Source organism: Phocoena phocoena, chromosome 4 (genome assembly GCF_963924675.1).
Source record: "Phocoena phocoena chromosome 4, mPhoPho1.1, whole genome shotgun sequence".
In the NCBI taxonomy this organism is placed as follows: domain Eukaryota; kingdom Metazoa; phylum Chordata; class Mammalia; order Artiodactyla; family Phocoenidae; genus Phocoena; species Phocoena phocoena.
The window spans coordinates 90,847,259-90,866,793 of record NC_089222.1 but is presented as its reverse complement, the minus strand read 5'-3'; the positions used below and the strand labels follow the sequence as shown (position 1 = coordinate 90,866,793).

The 19,535-nt window shown below is 39.9% G+C and overlaps 1 protein-coding gene across 1 annotated transcript in view; it reads right to left on the bottom strand.

Moving 5' to 3' along the window:
• MYH15 (myosin heavy chain 15) overlaps positions 1–19,535 on the bottom strand; it is a 171,445-nt gene that overhangs the window by 135,235 nt on the left and 16,675 nt on the right. The window contains 2 exon segments of the mRNA XM_065875875.1: positions 8,815–8,953; positions 10,183–10,286. Coding sequence (XP_065731947.1) covers positions 8,815–8,953; positions 10,183–10,286 — 243 coding nt within the window.

The following is a 19,535-nucleotide window of genomic DNA, read 5'->3' as shown; positions in this document are numbered from 1 at the left end:
AGGGTTTATTTTGAGTAAGATGGAAGCCACGCATGAACCTAGCACCGAGGAGGGAATATGGGCTAGTTTACACTATGAAAGGATCACTGCTGGCTGCAATATGTACAACTACAGTGATGGGATGAGGGTGGAGACAGGGAGATCAGTAAGGAGGTTATCACAACAGTCTGGTGAGAAATGGTGGCTCAGGCTAAGCGGTGGCAGTGAACATGTGATTGTGGGTAGTTGTGAGTTTTACATATATTTAAAGGTAGAGACAACAAGAAAGAGAGAAGTTCAGGATGACTCTAAGATTTGAGTCAGGAGAATCCAGTTGACATTTATTAAGAAGACTGAGAAATGAAGGGGCAGGAAGAGATGAAGAGTTCAGTTCTATACATGTTGAGTTTGAGTTGATCAGCTAAGAAATGAGCAGAGAAAAGTTTCAAGAGTTGAGCTCAGCAGCCTTATAGCAGTTAGAAGCAAGGAAGATGAGGACGCTCCAGTAAAGAACCTGAGAAGGAACCACCATGGAGACTGTATGAGATGCGTTGCTTCATTTGCTTATCTGTATTTTCTAATTAATAACTATGCCTTGTTTTTGTAATAAAAATAATTTTTAAAACTTTGTTTCAAAGTGTTGGAAGAGCAAAAAAAAGAACAAGGACAAAAACAGCAAAATAAGGCAGCAAGATGCCATGAAAGCATATATTAATATATTAATATAGAAGATGTTTACACAATATTCAGGGCACATTTCCTTACTGTATTTTTCTCTGAGCTCAAGTGTCCTCTGAGGGGACTTTCTGACCACCCTATCAACGATAACCCCCTAACTCCTATTATTTTTTATTCTTTTACTCTGCTTTAATTTTTTCATTCTGACTTCACGCATATTTGTCCATTTATGTACATATTGTCTATCTCCCACACTAGACAATCAAGACAGGGATTATATCTTGTTCATAGGTATGTCTCTAGGACCAGGAATAGTCCCCCACACAGACTGCCCCCCAAAAATATTTGTTAAGCAATAAAAAAACAAACAATGCAACCAAAAAACGGGCAAAGGAATTGAATAGATATTTCTGCAAAGAAGATATACAAATGTCCAATAAATACATGAAGATACTCAACATCACTAATCATCAAGGAAATGCAATTCAAAACCACAATGAGCGTGTCTCCCCACAACTAGAGCACCTGCTGGCTGCTGATGGGGGACCCTGGTGCCCAAGGAGACAGGAGGAACCCCCAAGTGAACTGGTAGGATGTGGGGATACTGAGGGAGGAGGAGAAGTGGAGGTCAGACAGGATCAGTGACCCTGAGGCTGGGGAGGTCAGGAGAGGCAGGTGGGAGAGGCCCTCTAGGAGGAGCAGGAGAGGAGGAAATTGCCCCAGCCACTCAGGCCTGGGGAGCCTGCTGGGCTCCCAGGCTGGTTCCCTGCCCTCCAGGGCGCACCCCCTCGCCCTGGCCACATTGGTCCTGGGGACATAGGAGGGAGGTCAGGAGATCAGGAGAGGCAGGTGGGAGGGGCCCTCCAGGAGGAGCGGGAGAGGAGGAGAGGGCATTTGTCTCGCCCACTTGAAACCAGGAAGCCTGCTGGGCTCCCAGGTGAGGTCCCTGCCCTCTGACATGGGGGCGGGAGGCACGCCTGGGCCCCTTCTGTTCTGTTGAGCCTAAGCTCCAACGCCCCCACAGCCCCCAGGGCATTTTCCAGCCCTGTGGGTCCTAAGGATACACCCCACCCACCGCCCAAACCTCGCCCTTGCTTAGGCCCCACCTTCTACAGCTAAGGCCCTCACCCCCTCCTTTTTTTTCTTTTCTTTTTCTTTTCCCTCCTCCTCTTTTTTTTTTACTATTGTGGTACGTTGTACCTTCCAGTTGTTGATTCATCTATATTTTAATTTTTTTATTCTTTCTAATATATCTGTTAGTTTTCTAGTCTAATTTTGATTTTTACTTTGTTGTTGTACTCTCTCTCTCTTTTTTTTTTTTTTTTTTTGCCACCCCATGTGGCTTGCAAGCTCTTGGTTTGTGAGCACGGGTTTGGGCTGAAGCTCCTATAGTGGGAGCTCCGAGTCTGAACCACTGAACTAACAGAGAACCTGGGACCCCAGGGAATATTCAACAGAATGAGGTCTCACACAGGTCCTCATTTCAGCACCAAGACCCAGCTCTACCCAACAGCCTACAAACTCCAGTGTTGGAAGCCTAAGGCCAAACAGAAAGTAAGACAGGAATACAATCCCACTCATAAAAAAAAAAAAAAATAAGAGAGATGGCAAAAAAATACATCACAGATGAAGGAGCAAGGTAAAAACCTACAATACCAAATAAATGAACAGGAAATAGGCAATCTACCTGAAAAAGAATTCAGAGTAATGATAATAAAGATGATCCAGAATCTCAGAAATAGAATGGAGGCACAGAATGAGAAAATACAAGAAATTCTTAACAAAGATCTAGAAGAACTAAAGAACAAACAAACAGAGATGAACAACACAATAACTGAAATGAAAAATACATTAGAAGGAATCAATAACAGAATAATGGAGGCAGAAGAAAGAATAAGTGAGCTGGAGACAAAATGCTGGAAATAACTACCAAGGAGCAGAATAAAGAAAAAAGAATGAAAAGAATTGAAGACAATCTCAGAGACCTCTGGGACAACACTAAATGCACCAATATTCGAATTATAGGGGTCCCAGAAGAAGAAAAGAAAAAGAAACGATCTAAGAAGATATTTGAAGAGATTACAGTCCAAAACTTCCCTAACATGGGAACGGAAAGAGTCATCTAAGTCGAGGAAGCACAGAGAGTCCCATACAGGATAAACCTTAGGAGGAACACACCAAGGTACATATTAATCAAATTAACAAAAATTAAATTCAAAGAAAAAGTATTAAAAGCAGCAAGGGAAAAACAAAAAATAACATACAAAGGAATCCCCATAAGGTTATCAGTTGATTTTTCAGCAGAAACTCTGCAGGCCAGAAGGGAGTAGCAAGGTATACTTAAAGTGTTAAAGAGAAAAACCTACAAACAAGATTATTCTACCCAGCAAGGATTTCATTCAGATTTGATGGAGAAATCAAAAGCTTTTCAGACAAGCAAAAGCTAAGAGAATTCAGCACCATCAAACCAACTTTACAACAAATGCTAAAGAAACTTCTCTAGGTGGGAAACACAAGAGAAGAAAAAGACTCACAAAAACAAGCCCAAAACAATTAAGAAAATGGTAATAGGAACATAGATATCGATAATAACCTTGAATGTAAATGGATTAAGTGTGCCAACCAAGAGACACAGACTGGCTGAATGGATAGAAAAACAAGACCCATATATATGCTGTCTACAAGAGACCCACTTCAGATGTAGGGACACATACAGACTCAAAGTGAAGGGATGGAAAAAGATATTCCATGCAAATGGAAATCAAAAGAAAGCTGGAGTAGCAATACTCATGTCAGATAAAATAGACTTTAAAATAAAGACTGTTACAAGAGCTAAGGAAGGACACTACATAATGATCAAGGGATCAATCCAAGAAGAAGATATAAAAATTATAAATGTTTATGCACCCAACATAGGAGCACCTCAATACATAAGGCAAATGCTAACAACCATGAAAGGCAAAATCGACAGTAACACAATAATAATAGGAGACTTTAACACCCCACTTTCACCAATGGACAGATCATCCAAAATGAAAATAAATAAAGAAACACAAGCTTTAAACGACACAATAGACCAGATAGATTTAACTGGTATTTATAGAACATTCCACCCAAAAGTGGCAGGATACACTTTCTTCTCAAGTGCACACAGAACATTCTCCAGGATAGATCACATCATGGGTCACAAATCAAGCCTCAGAATATTTAATAAAATTGAAATCATATGAAGAATCTTTTCTGACAACAATGCTATAAGACTGGAAATCAATTGCAGGAAAAAAACTGTAAAAAACACAAATACATGGAGGCTAAACAGTGCACTACTAAATAACCAAGAGAGCACTGAAGAAATCAAAGAAGAAAAAAAAAATACAAAGGAACAAATGACAGTGAAAAGATGATCCAAAACCTATGGGGCACAGCTAAAGCAGTTTTAAGAGGGAAGTTTATAGCAATTCAATCTCACCTCAAGAAACAAGAAAAATCTCAAATAAACAATCTAACCATACACTTAAAACAATGAGAGAAAGAAGAACAAAGAAAACCCAAAATCTGTAGAAGGAAAGAAATCATAAAGATCAGAGCAGAAATAAATGAAATAGAAACCAAGAAAACAATAGCAAAGATCAATAAAACTAAAATCTGGTCCTTTGAGAAGACAAACAAAATTGATAAACCCTTAGTCAGACTCATCAAGAAAAAAAGGGAGAGGATGCAAATCAATAAAATTAGAAATGAAAAGGGAGAAATCACAACTGACACTGCAGAAATACAAAGGATTATAAGAGACTACTACAAACAACTATATGCCAATAAAATGGACAACCATGAAGAAATGGACAAATTCTTCGAAACGTACAATTTTCCAAGACTGAACCAGGAAGAATTAGAAAATATAAACAGACATATCACAAGTAATGAAATTGAAACCATAATTAAAACTCTTTCAACAAACAAAAGTCCAAGACCAGATAGATAGAATTCACTTCACAGGCGAATTCTATCAAACATTTAGAGAAGAGCTAACACCCATCCTTCTCAAACTCTTCCAAAAAGTTGTAGAAGGAGAAACACTCCCAAATTCATTCTATGAAGCCACCATCACCCTGATACCAAAACCAGAAAAAGATATCACAAAATAAGAAAATTATAGACCAATATCACTGATGAACATAGATGCAAAAATCCTGAACAGAGTACTAGCAAACAGAATCCAACAACACATTAAAAGCATCATACACCATGATCAAGTGGGATTTATCCCAGGGATACAAGGATTCTTCAATATACGCAAATCAATCAATGTGATACACCACATTAACAAATTAAGGAATAAAAACCATATGCTCATCTCAACAGATGGAGAAAAAGCTTTTGACAAAATTCAACACCCATTTATGATAAAAACTCTCCAGAAAGTGGGCATAGAGGGAACCTACTTCAACATAATAAAGGCCATATACATCAAACCCACAGCAAGCATCATACTCAATGGTGAAAAACTGAAACCATTTCCACTAAGATCAGGAACAAAACAAGGATGTCCACTCTCGCCACTCTTATTCAACATAGTTTTAGAAGTCCTAGCCACGGCATTCAGAGAAGAAAAGGAAATAAAAAGAATACAAATTGGAAAAGAAGTAAAACTGTCACTTTTTGCAGATGACATAATACTATACATAGAAAATCCTGAAGATGCCACCAGAAAACTACTAGAACTAATCAGTGAATCTGGTAAGGTTGCAGGATACAAATTAATGCACAGAAATCTCTGGCATTCCTATACACCAACAATGAAAAATCAGGAAGAGAAATTAAGGAAATAATCCCATTTACCATCACAGTAAAAAGAATAAAACACTTAGGAATAAACCTGCCTAAGGAAGCAAAAGACTAGTACTCAGAAAACTATAAAACACTGATAAAAGAAATCAAAGGTGACATAAACAGATGGAGAAATATGCCATGTTCTTGGATTGGAAGAATCAACATTGTGAAAATGACTATACTACCCAAAGCAATCTACAGATTCAATGCAATCCTTATCAAACTACCAATGGCATTCTTCACAGAATTAGAACAAAAAAATTTTACAATTTGTATGGAAACACAAAAGGCCCCGAATAGCCAAAGCAATCTTGAGGAAGAAAAGCGTAGTTGGAAGAATCAGGCTCCCTGACTTCAAACTATACCACAAAGCTACAGTAATCAAGACAGTATGGCACTGGCACAAAAACAGAAATATAGATCAATGGTACAGGATAGAAAGTCCAGAGATAAACCCAAACACATATGATCACCTAATTTACAACAAAGGAGGCAAGAACATACAATGGAGAAAAGACAGTCTCTTCAATGAGTGGTGCTGGGAAAACCGGACAGCTACATGTAAAAGAATGAAATTAGAACACTACATAACACCATACACAAAAATAAACTCCAAATGAATTAAAGACCCAGATGTAAGACCAGGCACTATAAAACTCTTAAAGGAAAATATAGGGAAAACACTCTTTGGTATAAACTACAGCAAGATCGTTTTTGATCCATCTCCTAGAGTAATGGAAATAAAAGCAAAAATAAACAAATGGGAGTTAATTAAACTTAAAAGCTTTTGCACATCAAAGGAAACCATAAACAAGACAAAAAGACAACCCTCAGGACAGGAGAAAATATTTGCAAATGAAACAACAGGCAAAGGATTAATCTCAAAAATATACAAACAGCTCATGGAGCTCAATATCAAAAAACCCCCAAATAATCCAATTAAAAAATGGGTGGAAGACCTAAATAGACATTTCACTAAGGAAGACATACAAATAGCCAAGAGGCACATGAAAAGATGCTCAACATCACTAATTATTAGAGAAATGCAAATCAAAACAATGAGATATCACCTCATACCAGTCAGAACAGCCATTATCAAAAAATCTAGAAACAATAAATGCTGGAAAGGGTATGATGAAAAGGCAACCCTCCTGCACTGTTGGTGGGAATGTAAATTGATACAGCCACTATGGAGAACAGTGTGGAGGTTCTTTAAGAAACTAAAAATAACTACCATATGACCAAGCAATACCACTACTGGACATATACCTGAGAAAACCATAATTCAAAAAGAGACATGTACCACAATGTTCATTGCAGCACTATTTACAATAGCCAGGACATGGAAGCAACCTAAATGTCCATCAACAGATGAATGGCTAAATAAGATGTGGCACATATATACAGTGGGATATTACTCAGCCATAAAAAGAAATGAAATTTAGTCATTTGTAGTGAGGTGGGTGGACCTAGAGTCTGTCATACAGAGTGAAGTAAGTCACAAAGAGAAAAACAAATACCGTATGCTAACACATATATATGGAATCTTAAAAAAAAGTACAGATGAACCTAGTTGCAGGGCAGGAATAAAGATGTAGACATAGAGAATGGACTTGAGGACACAGGTAGGAGGGGGAATCTGGGGTGAACTGAGAGTAGCATTGACATATATACACTACTGAATGTAAAATAGTTAGTTAGTGGGAAGAAGCAGCATAGCACAGGGAGATCAGCTTGGTGCTTTACAATGACCTAAAGGGGTGGGATAGGGATGATGGGAGGGAGGCTCAAGAGGGAGGGGATATAGGGACATATGTATGCATATGTCTGATTCACCTTGGTGTACAACAGAAACTAACACAGTATTGTGAAGCAATTATATTCCTATAAAGATCTATTTGAAAAAAAAACACAATGAGACACCACCACCTTATACCCACTAAGATGGTTCTTATCAAAAAAGCAAAACAAAACAAAAAACATGGAAAACAACAAGTGTTGGTGAGGATGTAGAAAAATTTGAACCCTTGTGCGTTGCTGGTGAGAATGGAAAATGGTGCAGCCACCATGGAAAATATGGTGGTTCCTTAAAAAAATTAAACATAGAATTTCCATTTAATCCAGCAACTCCACTTCTATGTGTATACACAAAAGAAGTGAAAGCACAGACTCAAACAGATATTTGAACACTAATGTTCACAGCAGCATTATTCACACTAGTGAAAAGTGGAAGTAACTCAAGTGTTTATAAAGAGATGGATGGATAAACAAAAAGTAGAATATACATACGATGGAATGTTATGCAGCCTTAGAAAGGAATGAAATTCTGACACTTAACACAACATGTCTTGAAGACATCATGCTAAGTGAAATAGACCAGACACAAAAGGACAATATATATTGTATGAATGCACTTATATGAGGTACCCAGAGTAGTCAAATTCATAGAGACAGAAAGTAGACTAAAATTTTCCAGGGGTTAGGGGTAGGGGGTAATAGGAAAGCATTGTTTTACGGGTATAAAGTTTCAGTTTGGGATGATGAGAAAGTTCTGGAGATGAATAATGGTGATGGTTGCACAACAATGTGAAAGTACTTAATGCCACTAATATGTACAGTTAAAATGGGTAAAATTTTATGTTGTGTATATTTTACCACAATTAAAAATATAAAATTTTTTAAATTATTTGTTGAAAGATTTGAATGAATGATTTTTCCTTTTTGTTGCAATTGCCAGGAATTTCAATATTAAATGAAATAATTATGACTATGATTCCTTCTTTTCATAATTGTGATTTTCTATTTTGATGATCATTCTAGACAGATAACTCATTATAGATCTTTTTGGTAAGCAGGCATGACTATAGATTTTTAGAATATGAATAAAAAACAAAGGGAAAAGAAGCCATTTTGTTTTCAACCCAGTGGAAAACTCCTGCTTTGGAATTCTACAGATCTTTGTTCACACCTTCATTATGTCACTTCATACATCTCATGGTAATTTGTTCCTTTTTCTGTTTTTCTCAATAGTCTATATGCTGAAGGCAGGCTACGTCTTAGTCAATCCTATGTCACCCAAGTTTAGCAAATTTACTGGCATCATCAATAATTAATTAAGGAATGTGTCTTATCCTGAGATACAAGGATTCTAATTCAGAATGTTGGCTGAGAGAATAATTTGGTGGGACAGCAATTGAGGGAGATTGCTGATTAATTTCAACATTTTCCAAAAACTAAGAGGTGAGTTTAACTGCAAGGAAAAGGGGAGCAGACCTGGGGTCAGGGATTTGAAGAGCATACATGCCATGTCTTTAAAGTAATCCTTACTTTCTGTGCCATCTGCTTCTACTTGCTCTTCTCTGGGCTTCTGTTTAAATTTCATGTTTCTGAAGTGCAGGATGGCTCCAGTGAGTTTGTAGGATCCATACTTCTCATCAGGAAGAAAGCCCAAAATGTCCATGGCTTGCTGTAAAAAGAGAAGCAGATGGCCAAGTCTTCAGTTGCCTAATGGCTGCAGTAAGCACCTCACCCCCGCTGTGTGTCACACCTCCCTCCACTCAGTGGGCTGTGGGCTGCCAGGAGACAGATCACCACAGCCCCGAAGTGAAGTGTGACAGCTCTGCTCAAAGCAATGCAAATTGGCCCTGTTGGTGCTTGGTCACCCACAGTCTGCTTATCCCTTTAAAAGAGAATTAGGAAGGCTTATGACTTGACTTGTTTAATTTCCAGTAGTTTTAGAACTTTCCTCGGCTGCCCTGACCCCCTCCTCTCCTTTCCAATAATCTATCATTAACTGGCTATATGAGCTAAATTATTTTGCCTTTCATGGTTATGGAAGAAAGTAGCACCATATCTGATAGGTTGCTTATTTCTGGGATCCCATATGTTCTCCCAGCTTTATTCCAGATACATTTTAAAGACTGGCAAAAGGAAGTATTTAAGAAAAGAAAAACCATGTCACCAAAGAACAGCATCCTAGGAAGCCACTGCACATGGTAAGAAGTGTGTTCTCACACACTCCAGGAGGATAGAAATCGGTACAATCTTTCTAGTGGTTAATTTAGAATATGTATCAAGAGACTATAAAAAATTCATAATCCTACCTAGTAATTTCACTTTTAGGAATCTAGCATACGGTGACTCTGATATATAGAAAAAGCACTCACCTACAAAGACATTCACCACAGTAGGAAAAAAAAAAAAAACACAACCTTGAGTCTAACAGTAGGAGAATGATTAAATAAACTATAGAATTAATGTCTGATAAAATATTAAGTATCCATTTAAGTGTTTATGAAGTTTGTAATAACATTAACAATGCTTAAGAATAATCAAAAAAGCAAAGTATATATCACATAGCATATACAGTATGATTATAATCTTTGATTTTAAAAAAACCACCAAAACAACTATGTAACAACAATCCCAAATAGAAAAAAATAAAGACTAAAAACAGTGGTTGTCACTGAGTTGAAGCATCTTCCTACTTTTCCATATGTACCGAAGTCACTATATTGACAAAATAAATAAGTATAAAACTTTGGACAGAAACCATCCTGGAGGGGCTTCTTCCACTCTCCACCCCCAGGAGAAGGAAGGTCACTTCTCCAGGACCCTTTGGAAGAGAGGAGATCTATGATGCTTTCTTTCATTTCTCATTGTCATTACCATACTTTGATAACTAACAAGCCTTACATCTGTGGCCAGCAATTCTTCAGCATCATCTGAGCTGTCCAGAGCAACTGCTCCATGAGAGCAAAAGTGAAAGTCAAAGGGATTTTCAGACACAAGGAGCATATCTGCAGTGGGAAAACCATTAGTTAAACAGCTTAAAGAAATCCACAAGGCTTTAGAAAATAAGTGACCAATAGTCACAGTTTACTCTTACGGCTTACAGCATACTTGTAAACAAGCCAAAATAAAATCCATAATCTACACCCAAACCTCTGCAATCAATTTCTGCCCTCTATTAACGTGTCAGTCATGTGTTAATGCCTCCCAAGAGAAGACTAGGCAGGCCAAATCTGAAAGCAGATTCAATTGTAGCAGCTTGAATTGGTGCGCAAGAAAAACAGATAATGCATGTTGGCAAAACTTTGAAAACAGGAATTTGGCCTAGATACATGGTTGAGGGTCAGAGGACAAAAAGTGGTTTGTAAATTATAACAGGCCTGAGCTTCAAAAGCTAGGAAGCAGGTCGACCCTGGGGTCAGCACCCAGGGAACATTAGCAGTGTCATCCTGTCACATCACGTCCTCCCTATTAGGAGGCTGAGTCTGTCTTTCAAGGGATCCGTAAATCAGTTACTGTGTAAATCCGTAAATACAGCTACCTCTGATATGTCTAAGACTCCTCACATGATTCACTTAGTCAGGAAGCATAATGCAAGCTGAAGCCAAAGCAAGCTGTCAGCGGCACATCTGCCACCGACGTGGCCAAATCACATTAACCTCTTAAAGCCTGACGCTCGCTCCCAGTGAAGTTTTTTGAGCCAATCTGAGTTTTGTTTAGCACTCAATGAAGTGAGGCTCTATTATCCTGAACCCCAAATCTCAGAAACAAAGAAATTGGGCTACGTGAATGTTCATAGCAGCTCTATTTGGAAACAACCCAGATGTCCATCAATAATTAACAGAACATTGTCTATCCACACAATGGATTATTATTACTTAGCAAACAAATGAATGAACTATGAATATGTGCTACAACATGGAAGGATCTCAAAATAATTATGCTGAGTGAAATAAGCCAGAAAAAGAAGAGTATATACTGCGTGATTCCATCTTATAAAATTCTAGAAACGCAATCTAATCTATAGATTGCAGAGAGCATATTAGTGACAGAAAACATATTAGTGGTGTCTAGAGACTGGGTTAGAAGAGGAGGGCTTGAGGGTGTGAGGATGGGCAGGAGGGAGGGATTACAAGAGATAACGAGAAAACTTTTGAATGGATACCTACATTATTTTGATTGTGGTGATGGTTTCACTTCATAGATACACATGTCAATACTTACACTTAGGTCAATAATACTTTCATAAAGCTATTTGATAAAAGTAATTGGGTTAGCCCAAAAGAAATCAGGCTGAATGCAAGGACAACATATAACTTAAATAGAAATATAATTCATAATAATTTTTTTAAGTATTTACTTCAATGGTGACTCAAATGTCCCTGAAATGTTACTACTTCTCAGGAATCTCCTTATATTCTTCCTTAGGCTTCACTTCATATCAACAAATATTTGTTTGAGATCCAATAATATGCCAGGCATTATTGTAAGTTTTAGGGATACACCAGTGGAAAAAAATCCCATTCCTGCCCTCATAAAGCTTATATTCCAACAGGAGGAGACAGAAGTAAAAAAATAATAATAATGAGTAAAATATATGACATGTAAGATAGTAATCGCTATGGAGATAAATAAAAGCAGGGAAAGGGAGTAAAATGTGTTGGAGATGCAGAGTTGCAGTTTTTAATAGGGTGATCAGGGAAGGCCTCCACAAGTCAAGTTTGAGTTATGAGAGAGAATCATGGATAAGTAGGGAAAGAATGTTCCAGAAAGAAAAAAGCCAATGCAAAGGCCCTGGGGTGGAAGGTTGCCTGGGATTTTGAGTTGCTACAGTTGGTCAAAGAAGGGGTAGATCATGAGGTCAGAGAGGCATCAAGAGTGCCTCACAGGCTATGTTGAGGATTTGGGCATTTCTGCTCTATGTGAGATATGAAGCCATTACAGGTTTTTGAGCAGAGGAGTGACATGATCTGATTTTTTTTTTTTAATTTACTATGGCTGCTGGTTAAAGACAGAGGGACAGGGTGGGAGCAGGGATACCAGGAAAGGGTTAATTCAGGAGGGAGATGGTGGTACTTGACTGGGAGAATAACAACAGACATGGTGAGAAGTAGCCAGAGCTTGGGTTTTGAAAGTAGAGTCAATAGGATTTGCTGATGGAACAAATGAGAATAATGTGGGAGAAAGGCTGATCAAGGATAACTCCAAGGGTTTGTGCCCAGGCAGGTGGAAGGATGGAGATGACTTCAGCCTACCTGGGAAACACTGTGGTAGGAGCAGGTCTTGCGGGGTGGAGTTCAGGAACTAGGCTGTAGGGATATGAAGTTTGAGATGCCTATTTAACATCCAAGTGGAGACATAAAAGAGTCAGTTAGCTATCAGTCTGAAATACTAAAGAAAAGTCTGGACTCATGATCCAACTTTGCAAGTCATCAGATAGAAATGATCTTTAAAGCAGTCAGCCTAGATGATCTATCACCACAAGATAGAGCCAAGGACTGAGCCCCAGGGTACTCTGAAGTCATGGACTGGATGAAAGACAGAAACCTGCAAAGCTATGCCCAGAGATTTAGGAGAGAAACAAGGGAGGGTGGTCTACTAGAAGCCAAGGTGGGGAGATTTTCAAGGAAGAGGGAGTCAGCAGGGGTATCAAATACTGTCCCGACTGTATACTGTCAATAATCTCTCTATATATTCTTTTGCAAGGTTCATTCATGACTTTACTGATGACTCTCAAATCTACATTTATTTTCTGAGCTCCAGACCTAGTCTCCAACTTCCCATTGGACATTTCAATGTGGATGGCCATAGGTAGCTTAAACCCAACATTACCACAACCAGATGGATGATGTTTTCCTTATCTTCCCTGAAGGTATTCCTCTTCTGTGATTCCTTATGCCAGTGAATGTCACCACCACACCCAGGCCAGATATCTGGGTGTGACAATGTCCTGTCCCTTCACCTCCTTCACAGCTCAGATACAGACATCATCTCCATTTCTTTCAAATCAAAACATTTGTTTAATCTTTTTTCTCTACCATAGGTATATGCTATGGGAGGATGTAAGGATACAAAACTAAAATAGTCCTTTCCCTCGAGGAGGCTAGAGGAACCACACACCTAAAGAGGAAACACTGCCGTGTGTCTTTAGGGGGTGGGGCATGTTTCAGTGGCTGACTCGTTAAAAAAAAAAATTTACTTTCCAAGATTGCTTTGCCATGAATTACCTGTTAGATCATTCTAGATCAGCCTTTCATAGAATTTTCATTTTGCTCTCATGTTTATTATGTCATTTTTGATCATTTTCATCCTGGTCACGATGATCAAATGTGCTACAACTGACATTATTTTCTACATGTTAAATATAGGAAAATGGAAGGCTAGAAAGGCTCGCTACTTGCCCAGGGTCAAATTAATGATAAAATGAATTTAGAACACAATCTCTAGTGTTTCTGTTAGACTACGCCACCCACAACTGAAACCTGTATGAGTAAACATGACGGGATTCCATTTCCTCCTTTGTCATAGACAGAAGCAGGGTCTTACTTCTGTGTAAGCTCAACATCGGACAAACACAGAGGGAGACAGAGCAGGGGGCAAGCACGCCACATGCCCAAGGACTAGAGGACCAGGTGGAGGAAAGAGCCAAGATTCAGGAGGGGGCTGGTAATAAGACAGAATGGTGAGCCCAAGTGCTATATATGCATTTCTCCCTCAGCCCCTCCCCGCTTCCAGATGCATCATTTCTGGACGTCACTCAGCACACGCGATAGACCTTCCTTCCATCCCCTTACAACCAGAAACATGGCTGCCGCAATGGTAACCATTCACTGGAGCAGCTGCCCTCAGCATGAAGTGGTGGCTCCAGAGAATGCCGAGGCCAGAAGCATGACTGTTTGAGGAACTCTGAAAGGGCTTTAGATCAAACATCTCCCCTGCCCTGGGTCTTATCAAAACTTATTTTCAAGGAACAGTAAATTTTAATTGGTTTGAGGCTTGAGGTTATCTCAGAGGAGTATCATGTAAACGGGGATTCCTTTATTTAGTTAATTTCTTTCTACCGTGGGAAATGGCCTCAACAGAATGAGAAAAAAAACTAAATGCATTTTTATGAGACACTATTAGAGTCAGAGAGACTGTCTAGGCCAGTAAGGGCCCACACGGAAGACTGTTGACCAGGCTGGGGCACCTGGAAGATGGGAGGAGGCAGGCGGGGACAGGGAGTGTGTCATGAAGGATGGGGGTAGGGCAGAAAGAGAAGGGGTGAGGGGATGCTAAAGTTAAAAGTCAACTGCTTCACAATTCCAAAAAGTGCAGGTGTCAACCGTTATATAGGTTCATTTCTAGGGCCCACTCTCCAGTAGGAGTTGCAGAGAACCCATTAAGGGTGAGTGTTTTATCATTCAAGGCTTTGTTTCAGACACAGACCTACTAGAGAATGGACTTAGGGATACGGGGAGGGGGAAGGGTGAGCTGTGACAGAGCGAGGGAGAGGCATAGACATATATACACTACCAGGCGTGGGGTAGGTAGCTAGTGGGAAATAGCTGCATAGCACAGGGAGATCAGCTCAGTGCTTTGTGACAGCCTGGAGGGGTGGGATGGGGAGGGTGGGAGGGTGGGAGGGAGGGAGACTCGGGAGCAAAGAGATATGGGAACGTATGTATATGTATGGCTCATTCACTTTGTTATAAAGCAGAAACTAACACACTTGTAAAGGAATTATACTCCAATAAAGATGTAAAAAAAAAAAAAAAAAAGGCTTTGTTTCATGTCATCCTGACATTAAATTTTACTTTCTGAATGGCTGAATGTTCTCCAGGACTGTGCTCACTATGAAAAGGAGTGAAGCTGACACTGAGCCAAAAATAAACAGTTTAGGATCTCACAAATGAAGTTCTGTAGCTAGTGCCTCTATGCCACATTACCCGTCATTACCTGTTCCTCAGTGGTGCCGTGTACAGCTGAAGAGGTTGTGCACTGCCCAACTCCAGAGAGAATCATTCACATAGTCTATGGTTTGAATTGCATTCTCTGGAGTTGGGAAGCACACAGTCTGCACAACCATACACACATCTTATGCCGCTTAATAACCAGTGGGGAGAAAGTGAGTAAAGATATGAGACTAGTTCAAGAGAGACCTAATGGGTAAAGAGGATAAACTGAATATGCTCCAGAATAGGAGGTCCAGATGCTGACCACTTCCTTCCCCAGAGGTATTCAGGGCACCAGTAGACATTCTCAGGCGCACCTCTTGGCAACCGCCACTGTGTATTACCGTCACTTTATGGAGTGAGTTCTCAGGGCATTAGGCAAAGTGTCAAGGATTCTAAGAGTCAAGGACTTGTTTCCTGACCTCCTCTCCTGAAGTTTACACACCACTTGAATAGCAAGAGTAAGCACGATAAATAAATACAAAGAAAAAAGTCAAATAAAAGAAGAGAAAAAGGAAGATATACGCCAGACCAAGATATACAGATGATGTTGAGAACTAAAGGATTTCAAGGAGCCTTATCTGAAGGGACTGGGGAAGTGGGTTCTAGCTGTACCTGGAACAAGAATCAGCCTTAACTGAAAGGAAAGGGGAGATGAGATCTTCCAGGCCAGGTAGAGGCTAAATGAGGACTGGCTCTGGGGTGACACATCACTCCATTTCCTTGGCTCCTTCAGTGGGTGGCCAGCCTCTGCTGTCATTTTTCACACCCGATTCGTTTGTCATGCACAAATGCTCCTATTTTTGGAGATTTGGACACAGTCCTCATACTGCTTAGCTGTGTCCTCTTGTGTCACTCCTCAGGACACTCTAAAGCTCTTCTTTGGCAGCCATGAATAGAAAGAGTTTAAAATTTTTAAATACCCCAAGAATGACAATTGGTGTCATAAACAAATGAACTGACAATACCCAATTTTCACCACCAGATGTCAGCCTTTGTACACTAATCAATTCCAGCAGCCCACAGACTGAACAAAGTACATGAGTTCACGATAAGCATGAATTTTCCATAGCAGCCCAGAGTCTTCAGATGGTTCTGTGAGTAAACAGAGATGCTCCAAAAAATCTTGCAGTCACTGCTGGCACTCACATTGGACCCTATGTGTCAGATACCCTGCACAGCATAGAAATGAGTGTCAAGAATGTTAGATTTGGCAGGGCTGGTCAAAGGAAGACCAAAACAAAAAAGAAAACAAAAACAACCTGTTCCAGGGTTATGTAGAGAGAAGGTGGGAAAGAGAGTAGATGCTGCTTTCTTATCACCAACTGCACCCATGGCAAAAATAACTGTCCAGTTTGTAGAGCTTTCTCCTTTTGGAGAGAACAATTTGGAGTTGAAGACCATGTAGTCAAAACGCTGCTGGATTTATACCATACGTCATCTAAGCATAATGGGCTGTGGGGGATTCTTCCCCATCAATTTGCTCACCTGGATCTCCAATCTCATCCCACAGTCACTCCTGTGGGAGTACTGTTGTCCTCAGTGACAGATGCAATACCTTTGAAATCCAATCAGCTTGTCAATCTCCCCTTCCAATGACTTTCCATAGCACTCGAGATGTAAACTCTCATCATAACCTGCAAGCTGCTGCTTGGTCTGACCCAGCCTATCTGCCCGTACATTACCCCCTCCACCCCTCCATTCTGCCCCCGACGATGGCCATTGTTCTATTCCAAGAATAAACCAAATGCATTCCTGTGTCAGGGCCTTTGCACTCACTGTTACTTCCTCCTGGAAATTCCTTCCTAGAAATCTTTGCCTACTTGTTCCCTTACTCATTCAGGTGTCTGGAAAAACATTGCCTTCTTCTTCCCCCCCACCCCCCTCGCCAAGAAGCTTTCGGGATCTTAGTTCCTTAGTTCCCTGACCAGGGATCAAACCCTGGGCCCCTGCAGTAGGAACATCAAGTCCTAACCACTGGACAGCCAGGGGATTCCCAAAACATTGCCTTCTTAGAGAGGTCATATCTGACCCTTTTATCTAAAATATAACCTCCTGGGGAATTCCATGGTGGCCTAGTGGCTAGGATTCCAGGCTTTCACTGCCGTGTCGCCTGGGTTCAATCCCTGGCCAGGGAACCGAGATCCTGCAAGCTGTGTGGTGCAGCCAAAAAAATAAAAATAAAATAAAATAAAATAGCAAAGGAAAACATAAACAAGACGAAAAGACAACCCTCAGAATGGGAGAAGATATTTGCAAATGAAGCAACTGGCAAATGATTAATCTCCAAAATATACAAGCAGCTCATGCAGCTCAATATCAAAAAATCAAACAACCCAATCCAAAAAGGGGCAGAAGACCTAAATAGACATTTCTCCAAAGAAGATATACAGATTGCCAACAAACACATGAAAGAATGCTCAACATCACTAATCATTAGAGAAATGCAAATCAAAACTACAATGAGGTATCACCTCACACCAGTCAGAATGGCCATCATCAAAACATCTACAAACAGTAAATGCTGGAGAGGGTGTGGAGAAAAGGGAACTCTCTTGCACTGTTGGTGGGAATGTAAATTGATACAGCCACTATGAAGAACAGTGTGGAGTTTCCTTATAAAACTAAAAATAGAGTTACCATATGACCCAGCAATCCCACTACTGGGCATATACTCTGAGAAATCCATAATTCAAAAAGAGTCATGTACCACAATGTTCACTGCATCTCTATTTACAATAGCCAGGATATGGAAGCAACCTAAGTGTCTATTGACAGATGAATGGATAAAGAATACGTGGCACATATATGCAATGGAATATTACTCAGCCATAAAAAGAAATGAAATTGAGTTATTTGTAGTGAGGTGGGTGGACTTAGAGTCTGTCATACAGAGTGAAGTAAGTCAGAAAGAGAAAAACAAATACCGTATGCTAACACATATATATGAAATCTAAAAAAAAATTTTAAATGGTTCTAAAGAACCTAGGGGCAGGACAGGAATAAAGATTCAGACATAGAGAATGGACTTGAGGATACGGGGAAGGGGAAGGGTAAGCTGGGACGAAGTGAGAGAGTGGCATGGACATATATACACTACCAAATGTAAAATAGATAGCTAGTGGGAAGCAGCCGCATAGCACAGGGAGATCAGCTCGGTGCTTTGTGACCACCTAGTGGGGTGGGAGGGAGGGAGACGCAAGAGGGAAGAGTTATGGGAACATATGTATATGTATAGCTGATTCACTTTGTTATAAAGCAGAAACTAACACACCATTGTAAAGCAATTATACTCCAATAAAGATGTTAAAAAAATAAAATAAAATAACATCATCCAAACTCCATTTCACTGCATCTCCTCACCCACTTTATTTTTCTCTATAGACCTACCATTCTCTGGAATTATATATTTCTTTGTTTACTTGTTTGTTACCATCTTCCATACTAGAATGTAAGCTCACGAGGGCAGGGACCTGTGGGTCTTGTTTACTTCTCTATCCTCCATGCTTAAAAAGCAGTGTATACACAGCAGTCCCACAATAAATATTTGTTGAGTGAATACAGGAAATTCGTTCTCTTACCCTACAAGTTGCTTTTCCATTTCTGTTCATGGCACTACTTTTATCCCAGTCAAATTATCAAACCTGGGAGTATTTTTGACTCAACACTTTCCCTCATTTCTACATTTTATCATTGCCTAGACTTTTCTATTCTTCCATGAGTTCATCCCCTTGCCCTCTATTCCCACAGACAGTGCCTTAGACAATTGTCTTGTCATCTCATCCTGGGACTATTGCAATCACTTCCCTCAGTATTTCTGCCTCCAGTCTATCCTGCCCATCACACCAGCCTAACTGCCACTGCCCTCAACAAATCACGACCTCCTATTACCCCATTCCGCCCCACGAAACACACTCACACACACACATACACACACTCACACACACACATGCACACAACACCCTCCCAACTTCCTGAGTTCAGACCCCATCAGAATAAAATCTCTACTATTCCTCTGTGAAAATCCTTTCCTCCAGTTCATCTGGTCTCTCTGTTCCCTGATCCTGCCTTACCTTTTCCTGACATTGTGTACACTGTTCCTCTTACCGGAAATACCCTCCACACATTACTCTGGTTACATCCCCTTCCCATTCTCCATATCCCAACCCAAGTCCTCCTTTCTTTATAAAACTCCCATTAACCACTAAACACCATGGTGATGTCTCCCACCTCTGGCCTCTTGTCTCTAGCATCCACTTAAATGATTAGTGGTTTTAATCATTTAAGTCTTTAAAATTATCTAGTGCTTTTTACACACACCCA